At 37.7% G+C, this 20,033-nt stretch overlaps 1 protein-coding gene across 1 annotated transcript in view; it reads right to left on the bottom strand.

Moving 5' to 3' along the window:
- LOC124721980 (catenin delta-2) overlaps positions 1–20,033 on the bottom strand; it is a 193,089-nt gene that overhangs the window by 132,817 nt on the left and 40,239 nt on the right. The window contains 2 exon segments of the mRNA XM_047247147.1: positions 4,986–5,070; positions 11,000–11,106. Of these exon segments, the coding sequence (XP_047103103.1) occupies positions 4,986–4,996 (11 nt within the window). The 5' untranslated portion in view covers positions 4,997–5,070; positions 11,000–11,106.

Genomic DNA, 20,033 nt, shown 5'->3' with positions numbered 1-20,033 from the left:
GAAGAATAATGCTCTTTAGTGTTACCTTTAGTCTGTAAATGAAATGTATTTAATATTATGTAGCCATAAGATACCTCTGAACACAACAGGCCCACATTTCTACTGTTTTGGATGACAACGGGACTTTTGCAGTACAATTTTTGTTACCATTTGTTGTATGCAAGAAGATCGTAAACATGCAAAAAACAATGCAGAGACTGTACTGAGACAAGACACTTAATACTACACAACTACTAAAAGAAATAGTGGCACTGTTCAAAGTCAAGATCTACAGCTACTGTTATAAAAAATTGCACCAGAAGAATAGAACTGTGGGCTCACAAACCCATATTAGCACATAAAATAGGCTCATAAAAATATGCAGGAAAACTGAAATACAATGAAGACCAAATTTATATACTCAAATTGAATCAAGTTATTCTCGCATAGAACGTAGGTCATATTGCATCACAATATGTATACAATATTTATTTTCCTTTATCATTCTCTATGTAGATAGACAATGTTCAACCAGTAAATGATTTTAGTCTTCTTACTGAGTTTATATGAATGACACCTAAATGAGTAATGACATTTTCCAAAATCTTAGATATTTTGCATGGACGCAACATGTGTAGGTTTCCCTACAAAATTCATATTTTTCTTTTGTGTTATATTTTTGCAACCCTCTGGTATCAGAATGGTTAGAGAGTAAGCCCAAACCTGTGTCTGATAACTGCACAGAACTGAATTGGGTATGGTCCATGAGGGAATTTGCGATTATCATAGTATGTGGACATAAATAGCTGTACCTTAACTGCGCTGACTTGGGAGATTAAATTTTTTACACCGCCAAGGGACTGTAGATGTTAGTATTTGTAACTTTTAGCTTGATACCTCCACCCATTCCTGGGCAAAATTGGCCTGAACAGATAGATAGATAGATAGATAGATAGATAGACAGACAGACAAAGTGACCTTACAAGAGCTCCATTTTACCTATTGAGGTACAGAACCCTAAAACGAAGTAAGATTACAGTGAAACAAAACCACAGTGAAATATAAACTGATAGGGATTATCCTTCCTACCATTTAATATCATAAAGGCAAATCACAAGAAAGTGTAAAATGCAAATATAGCCACAACAATTATAACTTCTACATGTCATTTTATTTTATTTGCACAAAATGTGGTTTTGTCACATTACAATGGCTTAATGTAGAGTTGGTAGACTTCAGTTTCCTGGATAGTAAGTTTTGTTTTGTCATTGCCATATCATTTAAGAGAAGCCCCATGTTTTTTACAGTAGTCATAAGAGTTTATAAAATGGAATACATCTAAAATGACTGACAGATTGGAGCAGAACAGCTGAGACAAACACAAGAATTACGCCTCACCCAAGTATTAACAGCAAGAAATGTTCTGCAGAAACAGATAATGACAAGGCTGGGAGTCCAGTGTTTTTTCTGACTCAGAGTAATAATAATTTCCTTTGAGCAGAACAGGAACTAGAAGTCAAGAGACAAATAATTACTATATTCAAGTAATTCTACAGGGTATAAATGACAATCTCATGTATTAATCACAGCAATATAACATGCCTCTATGGCTCTTTATAAAATTTCACATCATCTAAGTTCCTATCACTATTCAAAAGTTCTTGAAAGTTTTCCTTCCAGTGATCATTTATATAACAGCTCTCTCTCAAAAGCATGGTGCCATTCTTAGATCTTATGGGATTGAGACTTTGAGTTGATTGGCCATATACTGTATTGGTAGCCCTACAGTAGCAAAGCTCTCGGTTTCAGCCAGATGTTGCAATTTTGGGATATCCATGATTGATTCAGTAGTTGTTTTATTCGTGCTTTGGTTTGCTAATCACACAATGTCTTGGACGCACAAATAAGGTGATTCTGCCATTCAATACACGCTCTGCTCTTATTGTTCATGGGAACAAAAACGTTTTAGCCATTGCCCTTCAATGTTTCCCGGTTACTCATTAGAAAGCTTTTTATTCAGGAGATGATGGAATTTTTCATTGACATCATCATCCAGGAGATGTTCAATGTATGCCTCGTGCATTTTCCCTGCTTCCTTCACTGCCAGTGGATATGAAGTGTTACCATAGATTTTATCAACTGATGGTTTATTCAGGACTCCTGCAATTCCTAGAGCACCTATGATATGTACATCATGTTGATCTCGGCCACACATATTTACACAAGCGATTGGGTGCCACTGTTTGGACTAACAATGTTGTTATGTGATTTTAATCTCATCCTTTTGTCGATATAAGGTATTTGTGATAACTAGGTTCCACTCTAAGCATCTGGTAAATAAGGTCCCATGTGAATTGGACCTACTATCACCAACAACATCATTATCAATCATGTTAGACCATAGTGTACAGTTCTAACTCAGGCAATGAGGTTTCTCATGAGAAAGTTTTTGGCTGATTCTGGTGTATCCGTTGGTAGCAGATGAACTTGGGAGGATACTTCTTTCTGTTCTTTACCACAATCAATGGTGAGCTTCTGTGGTGTGTAGAACTTGTGAAAACACTGACGCTGAAATTCAACATTGCCTCAGATGTACCACCATTGCAACGACCACCACTTTTGGTCTTCTACAGTATAGGGTTTCCGATAATTGTTAACATCAGCGCTAGGACTCAGCTGTAAGTGTAAGCTCAAACAGACAAGAACATCAAACTACCCTTAGCTATTGTTGCTACAAGCCACCTCATCACGCAGAACTTCCGAGATATTGCAATGAACATGGTGTAAGTGTCATAGATGGGAAGCTTGACGACTGAACACCAAAGTCCAGCCAGAAACTTCGTTGACAACACCGACAACAGTACTGCAGTAAGGAAAAATAATTTTGAAAATTATCTGAGATGTCACTGCATTCTGAGAATGATGTAAATAATAAGTGTTCCTCTACCACAATATGTAACAATTCTTTATAAGAGAGACTACATCATAATATATTTCCATTATTCCATCAGGTCTTCAATCCTAAACAAATACTTGAAAATAAATGGGAGACTTAAGATGAAAAATAATAAGGGTTGGTACAGAAATACATACTTGCCAAGCTCTGGGTGAATACATAGAAAGCTGACAGAAACATTTAATACTACAAGAGAGTGAACAGGAGAAGAGAGGGGGGAGGAGGGGGGGGGGGGAGATATAATATCACGAAAGAGAGGGAAGTCACTCGAACTACAGGGTTAAAATGACATGCCTTCGTTTCTTTTATATTTCTGTATTGTCAGACTTGGCTGTCTAGTGGTAAGGCACATGCCTGGAAACCGAAAGGTCGCACGACGAAATACTTGTCAGAAGGTGGAGAATTTCAGTCTGCCTTTAACCCAGTCATCATCTCGTAATGATGATGAGTTTATCTAAGAACAACACAGAGTTTGGCTTCCATGTTAAATTGCAGGCCCCCTTTCTCTGGTATGATTACTGGGGTAGCCACATGGAATTTCAATGGTTCAAATGGCTCTGAGCACTATGGGACTTAACATCTATGGTCATCAGTCCCCTAGAACTTCTACTTAAACCTAACTAACCTAAGGACATCACACAACACCCAGTCATCACGAGGCAGAGAAAATCCCTGACCCCGCCGGGAATCGAACCCGGGAACCCGGGTGTGGGAAGGAATTACCTGGTATAATAATAATAATAATAATAATAATAATAATAATATTTATTATTATTATTTCAATGTTTACTCTCAGACTGCCACTACCACAGTTGCGAGTATCTAAGCTACTAGGGTGTGTGTGTGTGTGTGTGTGTGTGTGTGTGTGTGTGTGTGTGTGTGTGTGTCTATATATGTGTGAGACACATGGCAGCAGGTCTCTACGGGAAACGGAGTTTTATGCAGCGGTCATCTTTACTAATGTATTCACTGTTCGCTACTTACCTACATACCTCTTAACTATCACTGATACTTCCCCCATTTCTCTCATTCTCATTGTGCCCAGTTAAGCTAGTACATACCTCAATAACTGTCCTATACCTAACAATAACAATACCTTCTAACTCCGACATAAAAAAAATGTAAAAATTACAAGAAGGTCAAGTAAGTTCTGTGTCAACATACCATAATTCCTATTCTTCATTACATTTTCCAGGTGACTGGATACAAACTTTTAAGTTTTTCCCAGTATTTTCAGAGAAAGAGAATCAAGTAAAGTAAAATAATGATGATTTTTGACCCTCAAAATGCACCTGAGAGCCTCTGAACTAGCAGGATCCAATGTGATCACCTGTCATACATCTCCCTAAAACATGAGCCAGAATATGCTGTTGTGACATTACTGCATGTGCCAAATCAAGTTCACATAAAAATTTCTTAATTGTATTTGCAGTCCTTCCATGGATACTTTCTCATTAACAAAAGCCGGAAATAAACAAAACTTCATAATGATAGGAGAAGCCAAACATTAAGGTATCCCAAGTTCTCTTGTAAAGCAAGAAAAATTTAAAGAAGAGGCATTTGAACCTGAAGAAAGCAAACCTTAAACATTTTCTAACCAGAGATATCTTTAGAAGAAACCAATCATTCTTAGATGTTCATGCAAAGGAAACAATTTGGGCTGATGCACCATATTATCTAAGTTTCTAAATCTCAAAATACAGGCAGCAGAACAAGAATGAACAGAATGTGTATTTTTTCCACCTAAATTTTTCCAATCACTGCCGCATTTTTTTTTTTTTTTTTTTGCCATATTTGTGTATTTGAAAGTAACAGAATGAATGTAGCCACATAATTTTAAGAGCCACCACATTAGCAAACACTATACCACCACCTCAAAGTGACCACTACAACTACTTGGGAAAGTAATTTTTGCCCAATGTTTTCCGATTAGCCAAGACCAAAAGCAAAGGGTAGCAGCATCAACCAGTAAAGCTCTCCCAGGTGCTGTAAAAAAGCAATGCTCAACACATTTACCATTTTTTGTTTTCTCTTTCATTCGTTAGCTTACCTTTCCCCCATCACGTGGCCACAGGCTGCTTCAGTGTTACACTTTTCCTTCACGTACAGTAGTAATGGAAGCTTGCATTTTCAACCTGCAGAAATTCCATCGTGATAACAAAAACACTATAATACCAGAGAATGCCATTTTCATTAATGAAACCTGAGTGACGTCTAAAAGATCTGGGAATTTACTATTAGTTTCAGTTGTCTTATGGTATCCATTCTGAGGGCTTTTTGTAAGACACATATGCCATACATTTACAAGTCCGATTCATTACACCAAAATATCAATATGTAGGACATCAGACTATCCCCACTTGTCAACTTGTTTTTTGAATTTTTCTGTGTCCTCAGCTAAACTATCATTATTTAAGATTTACTCTTAACAAAACCCAAAAATAAATAAATGAATTCAGTGATAAAATTTTCAAACTGCATTAGCAGAGTAATACAAAAAAAGTGACTCAAACGAAAACCATACGCATGTAATAAAAAAGTAACATTGCCAGTAAGTTGCTGAACATGTTTCAAGTAGTGCACTGTACATTCACTAAGTAACTACATGGGGCAGATGGACAAACACCAGCACAGGAATAGTAATACAACGGCTATCCCACTAGAAACTTGAACCAGAGATGAAAAGCACTCACTCTTTTTTTCTGAATAGTAAACAACTAATTTAAATTCATTACAGATAATGCCCAGTAGTGTGCGAAACTTAATGATGGAAGTAACTTTCACATAATATGTCACCCTCATATGGAGAGCACAGGGAACAAATAATACACCTAGGTACATTGTTGAATATGGTCATTTTGGTGGTACAGGTTTTATGGTGAGGGAAGGCATAATGTTGCATGGAAATACTGGTCTCCACATCTCAGAACATAGTATACTAACCAGTCAATGTTATTCTGACACTGTATTCCTTCCCCATGTGTATCTTTTCAGGGGTGTATTTGGTCCAATTTCATTTATATTGATTATAACACACAACCCCAATGAACCGTGCAGGTGGAGCAGCTCTTGGACTTAGAGGATATTTGGTGAATGGACTGGACTTCCCAATCCACAGATTTAAATCCCATCGAGTACATGCAGGATGCATTGGGGGACGTATGGCGCTATGTCCACATGCACCAACGACCATCCAGCAGCTGTCAACCACATTGAATGAGGAATGGAATGTCCTACCAGTAAGAACTCTTTACCAACCTTACGGTGAGCATGGGAGCATGTTGCAGAGCATGCACTGCCACCTGTGGTCATCATACACTCTATTAAGAACCACATCCCACCATTTTTTAAGGTTTGCGGACACTCATAAATTGTGTAACTTCAATGTAATTATTGTCTTTGAATAAAATTGTCACTCCTATTTGTCTCATCACATTTTTTTCAGTTACCTTCTGTACTATACTGTAACAGTTCTTTCTATGTATGGACCAAAGCTTCATCAAGCTAAGTTACTTGGCAGTGACACATCATTTACTGCTTTCCTGAAGTTTTGCAAACCAGTGTTGTTCAAAGATCACAAATGGGGAAATCTGTAGCCAATGTTCCTCGTAAAGTCACACAAATTTAATTGTGACTCTGGGAAATAATGCAGGAAATGAAGCCACTGTGATGGAACCTATCACGTGACAATGGATGTCACTGCAGAAACTTCTTGTATCCACCTTATATTAGTGACTGAGTTATATTACTCGCACATTATACTTCAAACACACTAAAATGTGTATGACGTGCATCAATTTCATAAAGAGCCTGCCTGCACAGTGATTTCCCAGGCAGTTTACCCCTGAATTGAATTTGTGCTTGTGAACAAAGTCTATGGTTTCCAGAATGAATTTTTCTATCTGCAGTGGAAAGTGCACTGATTTGAAACTGCTTAGCAGATTAAAACTGTATGGTGGTACAGGACTAACTCTGAACCTATGTACTTTGCAGGCGTGTTCTTTACCCCTGGGCTATCCAGGGTAAGTTGTTTCTTTACAATATCCTTTCTTCTAGGAGTGCTACTTCCACAAGGCAGGCAGGAGAACTTCTGTAAATTTTGGAAGGTAGGCGAGAGGTGTTAGAGGAAGTAAAACTATTAGAGGGTTCATTACCTGTGCATGGATAGCCCCATGAGAGGCAAAGGTACTGGGTTAGAGTCCCAGGTTGGTTGGTTAATTTGGGGAAGAGGACCAAACAGCCAAGTTATCAGTCTCATCGCATTAGTGAAAGATGGGGAAGGAAGTTGGCTGTGCCCTTTAAAAGAAAGCATCCCAGCATTTACCTGAAGCGATTTGGGGAAATCATGGAAAACCTACATCAGGATGGCTGGTCACAGGTTTGAACCATTTTCCTCCCAAATGTGAGTCCAACATGCTAACCATTGCACCACCTCACTCAGTTCCCGGAATGGCACACAGTTAAAAATCTGCCAGCAAGTTTCAACTTTTATGTGGTAACTTAATGTGGTGGTCATGACTTTTTTATATTAATTTTCACGCCTAACTAAACCCAGCTCCACTACCACCATTAACAAAACAAAATAAATTATAAACACAGCCACCAGCAGTGAAGTTTTAGCATAATTTTGGAGGGCTGCACAGCATGAAGAACCACTATCACTAGTGCACAGGACAAAGATTTAAAAAGAAAATTTTCATCCTGCAATCAAATTTATAGGGCACACATTTTTGTCAGCCAGTGTTATGACCAAACAGGGCCCCTGCAACAGCTGCAACACTCACAAACCCGAAGTTTGTACATAACCTGTATCCATCATGCTCACTAGTCATTTACTGAAATGATTTCCACATATTTGGACAATCAAAAAAGCTTTGGGTGGAATATGCTTTTTGTGGTGTACAAATGATTGTGCCAACAACTAAACAATTTTTTACATGAATTGTGGCACCTTTAAATCAGTGGCAAACTTTGCTTGACCAAGAGGGAGATTACATTACCTCAATAGGTGACATAGTTCTCAGCTGTATATGCACAACAAACAATATTAATTTACTTTTACCTATTTCTGTCAGTGTTTTTTCTGTGACTGTATCACTTTAGTAAAATATAGAACAATCACCTTCTGTCACAATCATGATTTTATTTCAGTGCATTATGCAATTCGAGCAGTGGGGCTCATCTTCAGGTGTTTTGACAGTTTACATCGATTATCTTTCAGATTTGGGTTAATTCTGGTACTGGTAAGATTACAACAGTATATTAATAGGCGGACACATTGTGATTATGTTTATAAAATGAAAACAAATTGAAAAATAATTGTTTCCAGTGGTGGATACATGGTTTTTGAAGCAAAGTATGCGTACACACGCTTATATACATACATACACTTTTCATTCTACAGCATATTTTATAAACAGAGGTCAAAACAAGTCAAAGAATTTCAGATTTAAAGATGCTGCAGGTCTACAAATACACAAGTGTTGTTATTTCAAAGGAGATATAAAGTCATTACATTATTAGTCATGCAAGATATCATTTCCAAAACAAATATTTATGTACATGTAAAACGTTGATTATGTTTTCAAATGGTTGCACTATTAACCAGTTTTCCATTAGGAAAAATAAACTTTTAAAATTACTGAAAAAACTGTGGCTGCTAAACACTGTTTGTTCACTCAACTTGTTTGGATGAGATTTCACTTTGTGTAACATTATTTCTAATTATTCCAGTTGATCAAGTTTTTTACTATGATTTCTGAACTCCAAGAAGACACCAGCGTACAAACTTTCACAATTAGTAAACAATGTCCTCAGGGAATTTTGCGCTCTTGGAACCATATACTCAAAAAATACACGTGAGTTGACAACATCCATCAAAGGTGTAAAAATCCCCAGAGAAGTTAAATTTGCCTCATCTGTCATTGTTAATTTTATTCACATATGTGCTTGTCAAAGAGACAATTGAAATTTCACAGAAAACCCTGTCAAACACAAAAAACTAAGCTTGCCAGAGATTTCAGAGGGGGTCAATCTGATTGGACTAGTACTATCCCATAACTACTTTTCTTTTAATAGTAAAATCTACCAACAGAAAGAAGCTTTAACTATGAGTAACAACATGTAAAGCTCCTGGCTGACATATTCACCAACCACTTACGAAATAAATTTTTTGAAGGGAAAAATAAACTTGTTTGAAAAACTTTATATTACACAAGATATGTGGATGACGCTCTACTCCTATCTGATGACACGAAAGACAAACTTTGAGCTTCTTACAGTATTCATTTCACTCCACAATAAAATAAAGTTCACAACTGAACACAGAACAAATCAATTCATAAATTCCTTAGACCTCACATGGAGGGGAGGGCCTCGTTCTGAAGAAGATATTTTTAGAAATATCGAAACCTAGGTCAAGGGCTAATAAATAAACCTTTTTTTGCAGCTGGTTGGCTGATTTTCTTTCAACCTCTTCAGATTTACACAGTTGCAGATTTGCAGCAATGTTTAAGAATTTGAAAAGCCTTTTTTACCAAGTCGAGTACAGTTAAGCTGTTGTGGATGTCACTTACTCTGTGCCTGTTAATGTACATGTAGTTGGCTACTGTGGTTGGTTGGTTGGTTTGGGGAAGGAGACCAGACAGCGTGGTCATCGGTCTCATCGGATTAGGGAAGGATGGGGAAGGAAGTCGGCCGTGCCCTTTCAGAGGAACCGTCCCGGCATTTGCCTGGAGTGATTTAGGGAAATCACGGAAAACCTAAATCAGGATGGCCGGACGCGGAATTGAACCGTCGTCCTCCCGAATGCGAGTCCAGTGTCTAACCACTGCGCCACCTCGCTCGGTGGCTATTGTGGATTTGTCAAAGTAGTTAAGCCTAAAAGCATCAGTGTGTTCTTTGTATCATGTATGGGAAGTTATTCCTGTTTTTCCTATGTAAAATGCAGAGCAGCTGTTATGTTGGAATTTATATATTCCACTATATTCTGTTATTGAGGTGTTTGTGTTTACTGTGTGAGGTAAATCATGATCAAGTTTGTGGTTTGTGAAGAATGCTGTTTTAATATTGGTGTTTCTAAGTAAGTTAGCAATTTTTGTGATGCTGTGTCTAAATCGGGAATACTTGTGAAGAAATGTGCTGTGTCAGTTTTTATTCTTGTAGTGCTTCTGTTCCTGATGTTGGCCTTTATTTTGTTGGATAGAGTGTCCACTGATTATTTTGAATACCCATTGTTTACTGCAGTTGCTTTGGTCATATCAATTTCTTGTGTTAATGCTTTGGGTTCCAAAGGTAATGTGTGTGTGCCCTGTTCTATATGGATCTAAATGCAGCACGCTTGTGTGTGTGTGTGTGTGTGTGTGTGTGTGTGTGTGTGTGTGTGTGATGATTCATGTATTGTGATATCAGTGCAGATTGGTTTCCTGTAAAATTATGTTTTTGTTGTTCATTAACAATTGTGAGGTCTAAGAAATTTATGAATTGATTTGTTCTGTGTTCAGTTGTGAACTTTATTTTATTGTGGAGTGAAATGAATACTGTAAGAAGCTCAAAGTTTGTCTTTCGTGCCATCAGATAGGAGTAGAGCGTCATCCGCATATCTTGTGTAATATAAAGTTTTTCAAACAAGTTTATTTTTCCCTTCAAAAAATTTATTTCGTAAGTGGTTGGTGAATATGTCAGCCAGGAGCTTTACATGTTGTTACTCATAGTTAAAGCTTCTTTCTGTTGGTAGATTTTACCATTAAAAGAAAAGTAGTTATGGGATAGTACTAGTCCAATCAGATTGACCCCCTCTGAAATCTCTGGCAAGCTTAGTTTTTGGTGGGAGGCGGGGCAGGGGGGTGGGAGGCGGGGCAGGGGGGTGGGAGGCGGGGGAGGGGTTGGGAGGCGGGGGAGGGGGTGGGTGGCAGGGGAGGGGGCTTGGTGGCAGGGGAGGGGGCTGGGTGGCAGGGGAGGGGGGTGGGTGGCAGGGGAGGGGGGAGGCAGGGAAGGGGGGAGAGGCATAGGAGGGAGAGGGAGGGGGAGAGCATATATAATATGGCCAAAGAAGAATATACTTACAAACAGGAGTCAATTAACTGATTACTGCTGGTCATGACGACCTTCATTTGCTACGTCCCACAAAAAGAAAAAAAAAAAATCAGTTGGCCATTCAGGAGTCTTGTCAACTGCAATAAAATGACAGTTTGATTAGAAAATCCTGTTAGAAAATAGCTGTATTATGATTTTAAATATTTTATTTCTTACATTGTTTGCAACACAGAAAAAAATTATATCAACTTTGTGGTCAACGACATCAATTTTACTGTTGAGTAAGGCACAGCACACATTGTAATTTATTACAAAATGAGAACAGTTGACTTATCACTGTAAGAGCTTCACATTATTTTGTTAAATCAATGAAACAAATTAAACAGAACTGGAACACACATCAACATTGCCTAATTCATACACCCCCACCACTTCAAGGTTTGTCCATTGAGGATGTGATGTTCTGCTATAACACAAATAAAGTAATTTTGCAAATGAAAGATTTTTGTGCATGGATCATCTATCTCCCATCGAAGTTTGGGTTCCATCTTCAATAGCCTTGATGTCGATGTGACAGTAAAACTCACTCTTGCTTTCATCATTTCTCACTTTTCTAAGCCCTGGAGAGTGTTTGTAAATCTACCTAGTTTACAAGCAAGTCTTATAGATGCATTCAGCCAACACTAGTAAGCAGCCACAGGATAGCACCTTTTAGACTGATCAGTGTACAGTAACACACAACTGCCACACTTAAAATGTTTTTAAAAATGTACATTTTTTTTACATATTCTGAATTATAATTTCCTTCATAATCTAGTAGATTTAAAATGATCTTCAGCCTCCTCAATATGGCCTCACTCTTTGATAAGACTCTCCTCCTATTATCTACAAGCAGTTTGCCATTGCTGAACCATATACAGAGTACTCATATTCAAACTGAGATCAATGGAACGACCTGAAGATCTTAGACAGTTGTTTCGGCATGCTTCCAAAGACTACTGTTTAAGTCTCTTTACACTCTTTATAGTGTATTTATATTTTTGAGGCCTATGGAATTTGGAAACTGTATGCACTGTAGTTTTGTGAGTTTATCATCAATGAGATATAACACTTAAGCAGTTTGCACACATAAAAATAAAAATATCTTGTATCCGAAACAAGCAGGTCTCTCTCTCTCTCTCTCTCTCTCTCTCTCTCTCTCTCTCTCTCTCTCTCTCTCTGTGTGTGTGTGTGTGTGTGTGTGTGTGTGTGTGTGTGTGTGTGTTTGTTTCCTCCTATCTAACCCTCCAAATCTATGAGGAAGAGACTAGTATGTCCACAAGCTAGAAACAGCTTCTTTCATTTTTAAATGCTTCTATTCGCAGTACTGGATTTTCACCTCCTGAAAGTAAGTACTGGCCAACTATTACATGTCCACGCAATTTTAGTTTTCTCTAGTGAATTTTCTTTTTGCCAGACTTTGTATTTTCATTTTTAAATTTATTCACAAGTTCATCAAATCATTCATGAAATATTTTATTCGGGATCACGATGTGACATTCAGAAACATATATGGTCATATTCACTACTGGAACTACTAGATTCAGTCTTCACCACACGCTATACTCATGTATCTTCATATACTATAAAAAATATTATAATAAAGGAGAATTTACTACAACACCACACAAATATATTAATGATTTTTTTAAAATTGTGTTACAAAGGAGGAAGTTTTATGGAATTACATGATGTATAATAATGATCTTTTGTACAACAAACTGTTAACTTCACAAAACACCACTGATATACAGCTTTGAGAGTATTAAATATGATTTAAGATAACAATAACATAAAAGCTGTAAACCATGGCCTCCACAAAACAGAGTATTTCTTTATATCCAAAGGACTTGGGTTGGACCAATGCGCAGGTATGGGAATAAAGGGTGAATTCTACCTCTGACACAGTTTCAGAAGCGTATCTTCCGAAAATGGGGTGTAAGGGACGCATGGTCTTCAGTAGCTTGTGACCGAGTAATAATGTAGTTATGATTTATTCAGTTTGTTACCCTAATTACCTTTGTTTCTGTGCAAATACTTTCACAACAATTAAAAAGCTTTTGATACACAATTATTGTAACATGAAAGGATCTAGTTTCTCATATGCAACTACATACAGTTCAAAATATTGTGATGTGGTTTCTGTTACTAGAAGAACAGTTCAGCATAGCTCCATAGGGCCATTCTTCCATTGCATTAAGTGAAACTGTACTAAAGGTGCATACTGGCCAATTCTTCATCAGTAAGCTCTTCCATAGTGCTCATAAAACTGTTACTGTATAATTTACAGTGGCAGAAAAACAAACCAGACACAGACCCGAGCAGTATTGAATGCACGCTTTACAGTGAAGAATAAAGTAGTCACTACTGTTGCCAACAGTTAGTTGGTTGGTTGGTTGATTTGGGGGAGGGGACCAAACAGCGAGGTCATCAGTCAGCAAGGTCATCGGTCCCATTGGATTAGGGAGGGGTGGGGAAGGAAGTCAGCCATGCCGTTTCAAACGAACCACCCCATCATTTGCCTGAAGTGATTTAGGAAAATCGCCAACAACTAGTACTGCGAGTGAATGGAACAAGTTTGTTTCCAACCAATGACAATTTCACTGTTGTGCAATTACTTTCAGTGCAATACAGATACAAAGATAAATGGGGGAGGGGAGTGGGAATAAAACAAACAAAAATGCCATTACTCTGTAACAAGCCACTAGAGGCCTTGGGAACATTATACCAAAATACTCAAAAAAGTATCTCTGAACAACCTCAGAAATTCTGTCGATGGAGTTCAGGATTACACTGTAGAAATTCTACTAGAAAGAGCCACTTCTCTCTGAATATGTCTGGTACAAAACAAACCAATCTGGTATCCAGAAATTGCACAATAAACAGAGCTACAATATAAAAGATGCACCTCCTTAGTACATTTCTGACATGTGGGTGTAGACTGGCTGTTTTGTTTGTTGCTGTTATTATTATTATTATTGTTATTATTGTTATTATTGTTATTATTATTACTGGTAGATTTCCTGTTTAGTGTCCAGATAATGAAATGAAGTTGAGGGCAGCAAAGCAAAAGCAGAAATACTGAACTATGTTTTCAAATGTTCCTTTTCAAAGGTGGTTCCAGGTGTACTATTCCAGTTTAATTCTCACACTACTCCATAGATGAGTGATGTAACAGTAATAGTAATAGTAATAGTAATAGTAGTAGTAGTGGGTGGGTGTGGGGTTTGGTTTTTGGTTTTGTTCTGCTTTAGGATGCAAAAAAACAAATTGGGTCATACGCGCCAAAATCAAAACTATAGAACACAAAGACAGAAAGGAGTTAAAAAAACAACTATACGTCAGTCCCAATTTACATAATAGAAGACAGCTAAAACCAGGCACGTGGAAAAAGGGCTAAAAAGAGACACCATACAGAAACTGAGCTCCAAAACTAAAAATTAAATGGCTTTCATCATACTGCTTTGGGGGATAAAAAGTAAAACACAGTCGACAGCCCGCATGTCATTTGCTAAAACAGCCGATAAAGCAGACGGCAAACCCAAGCGGGAACATAAACATTTAAAAAATGGGCATTAAATCAGGAAGTGGCAGACAGTTAAAACTTGGGCGCAATGTGTACAAAGTGGTGGGGTAGCGCCACTTAGCAAATGCCGATGGCTAAGAAGGCAGTGCCCAATACGCAGCCAGTTAAAATGACTTCCTCCCAGCAGAGGGGCTGAGAGGAGATTGTCCCAAGCCACTGGGAGAGGCTTAGTAAGCTGGGGCTCATTCTAATGCCAAAGGGACACCAGCTTCTGATAGACGGCAATACAGTGATCATCAGAGGGAATATAGGTACTTGGGGGCTGAGGTACGAGGACTGCAGCCTTGGCACCAGCGTCAGCAGCCTCATTTCCTGGCAGGCAGACATGACCAGGAATCCACAGAAACATCACACTGACTCCACCAAGAGTGAGCAAGTGACAGTTTTCCTGGACCCGCTGCACTAAGGGATGGGCAGTGTACCGCGCACATAGACTTTGAAGTGCACTGAGTCTGAGCAGAGGACACAATTGAAAAGGCTATGTCACCAGATGTATTCCGTGGCCTGATACAGGTCAAAGAGCTTGGCTGTAAATACTGAGCAGTGTACCAGAAGTAGATATTGAAAGACACGGGTGCCAAGAGGGAGGAGGGGAGGGGGGGAGGGGGGAGATGGCGAGTGCCGGCAGTTTCTTTCTTCCATGCATTACTCTTACAAGGATACTGCACATGTCACGGTATGAGACCTTAAGGAACACATATGCAGGCATTTACATACTTATACATCTGCTTCCCTAAAGCTGGGATAGACAGTCAGCTGTAGCTTTACAGTAGGAACTATTCCGGCATTTGCTTGAAGAAATTTTGGCAAACTATAGAAATCCTGAATCCGGATGGCCAGATGGAGCCTCCACCCTCCCGAATACAAGGCCAGCATGTTTAAAAAAGCTCAACCACATTCAGTTTATCGATGGTGTAGAATACTATTTTATTTATACACTCTTGCAAATAAGTTACTTCATAATATAGAAAACTAGTGTTATATTGTTCATTAATTTATCTATACGGATCACCATACACTCTACATACATGTTATTTTGTAATGTACCACTACATGCAATATCAGCTGATTACAGAATCATGAGAAAGGTGTATGGTTTCCACTTTGTCTACTGCAGCTTCCCAGTTGCTTGTCTGAAAAACCATGTCCGCAACCCCTCTCCCACTCATCCCCCCAACACTGAGCTGAGGAACAGAAGCATACCGACAATCCTTCTTTCCACGAACAATACGAGACTGGAATAGAAGGGAGAACTGATAGAGGTACTCAGGGTACCCTCCGCCACACACCGTCAGGTGGTTTGCGGAGTATGGATGTAGATGTAGATAAAAGATTTTAGTATATACACTGTATAGCTTTCGTGTACTTTTAGTTTTTTATTTTTTTCCCCCAGGGAAAAAACCTGTGTAATAGTGAGAAAGTGTGCTGTGCAATGCCAGATGTTCTATTATTATTAACAACCACTTTTGTTACAGTTTTTACCAAACCCACTACTTTGCGTTATCTAAGTAATCCTTCACTGTAGATACGCTATTGTGTAACAGGTACTTTTTAATTGCCTTTTAAATTAAGTTTCAGCAACCTCTTCAATCTGATTGGCCTAGATACTGTACAATTTTATATCTTGAAAGAAAATACCGTTTTGAGTTTAATGTTCACTTTTTCTCAGAACACACAACTTCTGTCTAAATCTTGTTTCATAGTTGTGGATAGAGCTGTTTTTACTGTAATTATCAACATTATTTTTGATGAGCATACCCTATTTAGTATATAGATTTTAGTGCCAGTGGCATTGAGGACAAACTATCCCAACACTGACTAATGCTCCAGGGTCCAATGGAATCCTTATTGCACTATACACAAAACTTACAATTGAGTTAACCCCTATTTTAACCATAATATACCACAGACCCCTCAAATAAAAAAAAGTACACCCAGTGGTTGAAAGAAAGCATAGGTCACAACTGTCTATCAGAAGGAAGGCAGAAATGATAAGGAAAACTACCATCCAACTTTACTGGCATTATCTGTTGTAAAATTTTTGAACATATTCTGAGCTTAATGTAATGTTATATCATGAACAGAATGCTCTCCATGCCAACCATCAAGGATTCTGAAAACATTGGTCATACACAACACAACTTGTGTTTTTCTAATATGATGTCCTGACAACCATGGTAACCAAGATACGACTGTTGTCCTTCAGGAAGGATTTCGGCAGAGGTGCTTAAAACTTCTTATACTATTACTTTTTCTACTTTCCTACATACTAATATACACTTCATCTAACTCAGTCAGACCATAGTTTAAAACAACATTTAGCTTTCCTTTTTGAGTCAATATTATTGTGTGTGCATGAGAAAACTTGGTTTGCTGAAAATGGATTATCTGCCTGACCTTGTTGTTGATGGGTACATATAATTTCTGTATTAGAAGAATAACTGTTTACATATTTTCACAGAATGTCCTATTAATATAATAAAGGATAATATGAGAACTTTCATGTCCAATGTAACCTCAGCAACTGTCTGTTTAAGCACATCCTTCAAGGAGGACATTAGCCCTTTGCATCCAAAATCAAATACAGTATTTTCTGCCCTTTCTCTTCTGCTGTAACATAAGGACACACGTGTCTGTATTATATTTTAGCTACTAAAGCATACTATACTGTTATAAGTTGCTAAAATGTTTATAATATCCTACAAATTGTATTTATCATTATTCAGGGTGCATGGATTTTCATTGTCTGATATATCAGAGCTGAGAATAAAAATTTATGTTACTGCCATTTCATAAATACCAAAATAAAAATCCTTTCTGCAAACATTTGCTTTATAAGCTATACTTCCTCAATTGGATTACTCGTATTTTGTTGTTAAGAAAATAAAATTCAGTAGAAAGAAGTAAATAACTGTGAAAAGTAATGCTGATATAAACAAAAATGTACACTTCCTGCACAGTTATCTGCAAAAAATGGGTGTCATTAGATGACTTTCTTGAAATGCCAGAACACTAATGATGGCATGGCTGAAAATGGTTTGGATGTTGCATCTATCAATGCTACAAATTATCTGACAGATGAATACTCTGGTAATGAGAAAGCTCCAATGTTCCAGCAAGTCAGTTGAAACCTCCAGCCACAATTTGCAATAAAGATCTCTCTAACAACATAAAATTTCCAAATCCATTACTTTTGACAAATTATGCAAGTAATGACAGTTGATGTAGAGCTTTGCTCGCCTTTCACATCCATTGCTACAGTATCCTTTGTAATACAAAGAAATTCTGCAGCACTAAAATGAAGAAAATTAACTAAACCATATCATAAGTATCACTATTCAAAACAGCCACTTCCAACTACAATTGCAGTCTTGCCACAAATGAGTGCTGTAAAACACTCACTGAGGGCGCCATTAGAATATTTTGAACTATTTTTTTGACAGTGATGTTATAAGCATCACGGTGAAATACACAAATCAGTATGCTGCCAATAGGAAGATGTTTGGTGATTGCTCTAAAGAGGAAAAGAAATGTTTCCTAGCTATTTTGTTTCTCATCATCCAGTAATGTGACATTCACACCAGCAGAAAGAATGGATAGCAATTCAACAACCTAGAATCATTTACCATTACAACAAGTTTATGGGCAGAGCTGACCAAATTAGAGTATCTATCAGGATAAGAAATAGTACTTCCCCATTACTGCACATTCTGCCGATGTAGCCGAGCAAAACACATGGCAGCTCTACATGGAGGATAACTGGACCACATGGCATTTTGTTGGAGAATCATCACTGCAATTCTGGAATGAAACTACTATGTTGCTTTGCAAAGAGGAAGATGATCAAAAATTGATTCTAGATATGACAAGCAAGAGCATTATGTCACAGATTTGGCACTAGATCCTGTTTTGAGAAAGGAGAAACAACTTCTTCACTGTCATCAATGTCACAAAAAACTACAACACAGTGCATTAAATATAATGTACCACTTCATGTTTCTTGTTTCATACTATTCCTTACAAAATAATAAGTCAGTATTGATTTGATGCTTAAAGAGAAACATTGTGTTAAGTGCCTGTATATACAGATGAAGTCTTTTCAGAAAGCTGGTGTATTTTTCAAAAACCGTGCAAACAAAAAGTGTAAAACTGTTATGTGACATTTGTTATAATTAAATGATTAATTAATGTTATCATTAAAATGCAAACAAACAATAATTCAACCTTATTTGGGTTAAGGCAGTGAAGTAGACACAGTATTTCTCAATTTCCAGAAAGCATTTCATTCAGTATCACATTAATCTAATGAAAGTATGATAATATGGTGTATCAAATCAAATTTGTGAATGAAATGAAGATTTGTCCCTTAAGGAAGAGAACTGGGACCCTTGATGTTCATGTTTTATGTCAATGACATATTAACATTAACTTCAGACATTTTTGCAGAAGATGCAGTTATCTATAGTGAAGTACTATCTGAAAAAAAAGCTACATAAATATCTTGGCAGAATTTGACAAGATTCCAAAATGGTGCAAAATTTGGAAACTTGTGACAAATGCTCAGAAATATGAAACTGTGGACTCAAAAAATAGTAGTATCCATGTCTAAATCAGAGAAGTAAAGTAGGAATCAGTCAACTCATACAAGTACTATATGTAATAATTTATGGGGATATGAAATGGAATGATAATATGGGCTCAGTTGTTGGCTAGTTGATAAGAGGTTAAGGGACTAAAAAGCTGGGTCATCAGACCCTCAAAAGATGTCCACGAAGTACATATTCTGATTATGAAAGTATGTAACAGTAGCAAGACTGAGGCATTGAAGGTAAAACTGATGCCAGATCTTAGACAGAATTTGTAGAGAAGTGTATGGATGAGGTCAGCACATATGCCAGAGCAGATGAGGGGTCTCCCAGGATTCAACCAATGGTAAGAAAAGCCCAACCATGCGTCCAATACCTGCCAGAGCCCAGTGAAGGGCAAAGGCAACTAAAGAACATCTTCATGTCGGTAGATTCAGAATAGTAAAAGTGAGAAGGTTGAAAATGTAACAGATCATCAATAATAAAAACAAGAGGAGAGAAACCGGTAATGCAACAGGTGGGCATTCCTGGGGCTCTGCATGTGCCAGAAGTCACCCCACCCACAGTCGGCTCACTCCTTCTCCAGTGTAGTCAAGGCGTTAAAAAGCATCCATTATTCATGAGATGCTGGGGAAGCAGAGTCTGTTGTACTCTCGGTTCAAAAGAGAATATGCAAGTGATAATAAGCAAAGGTTAGAAGAGATTCATGCATCTGTGAAAAGATCTACACGTGAAGCACACAACTACTACCACCGTCACACCTTAGCAAAAGGTCTGGCAGTGAATCTGAGAAAATTCTGGTTCTACATGAAATTGCTAAGTGGGTCTAAGGTTTTTACCCAATCACTTATTG

This window comes from Schistocerca piceifrons, chromosome X (assembly GCF_021461385.2).
Source record: "Schistocerca piceifrons isolate TAMUIC-IGC-003096 chromosome X, iqSchPice1.1, whole genome shotgun sequence".
Taxonomy (NCBI): Eukaryota; Metazoa; Arthropoda; class Insecta; order Orthoptera; family Acrididae; genus Schistocerca; species Schistocerca piceifrons.
The sequence above is the reverse complement of the archived record's forward strand: the minus strand, read 5'-3'. Positions and strand labels throughout refer to the sequence as shown.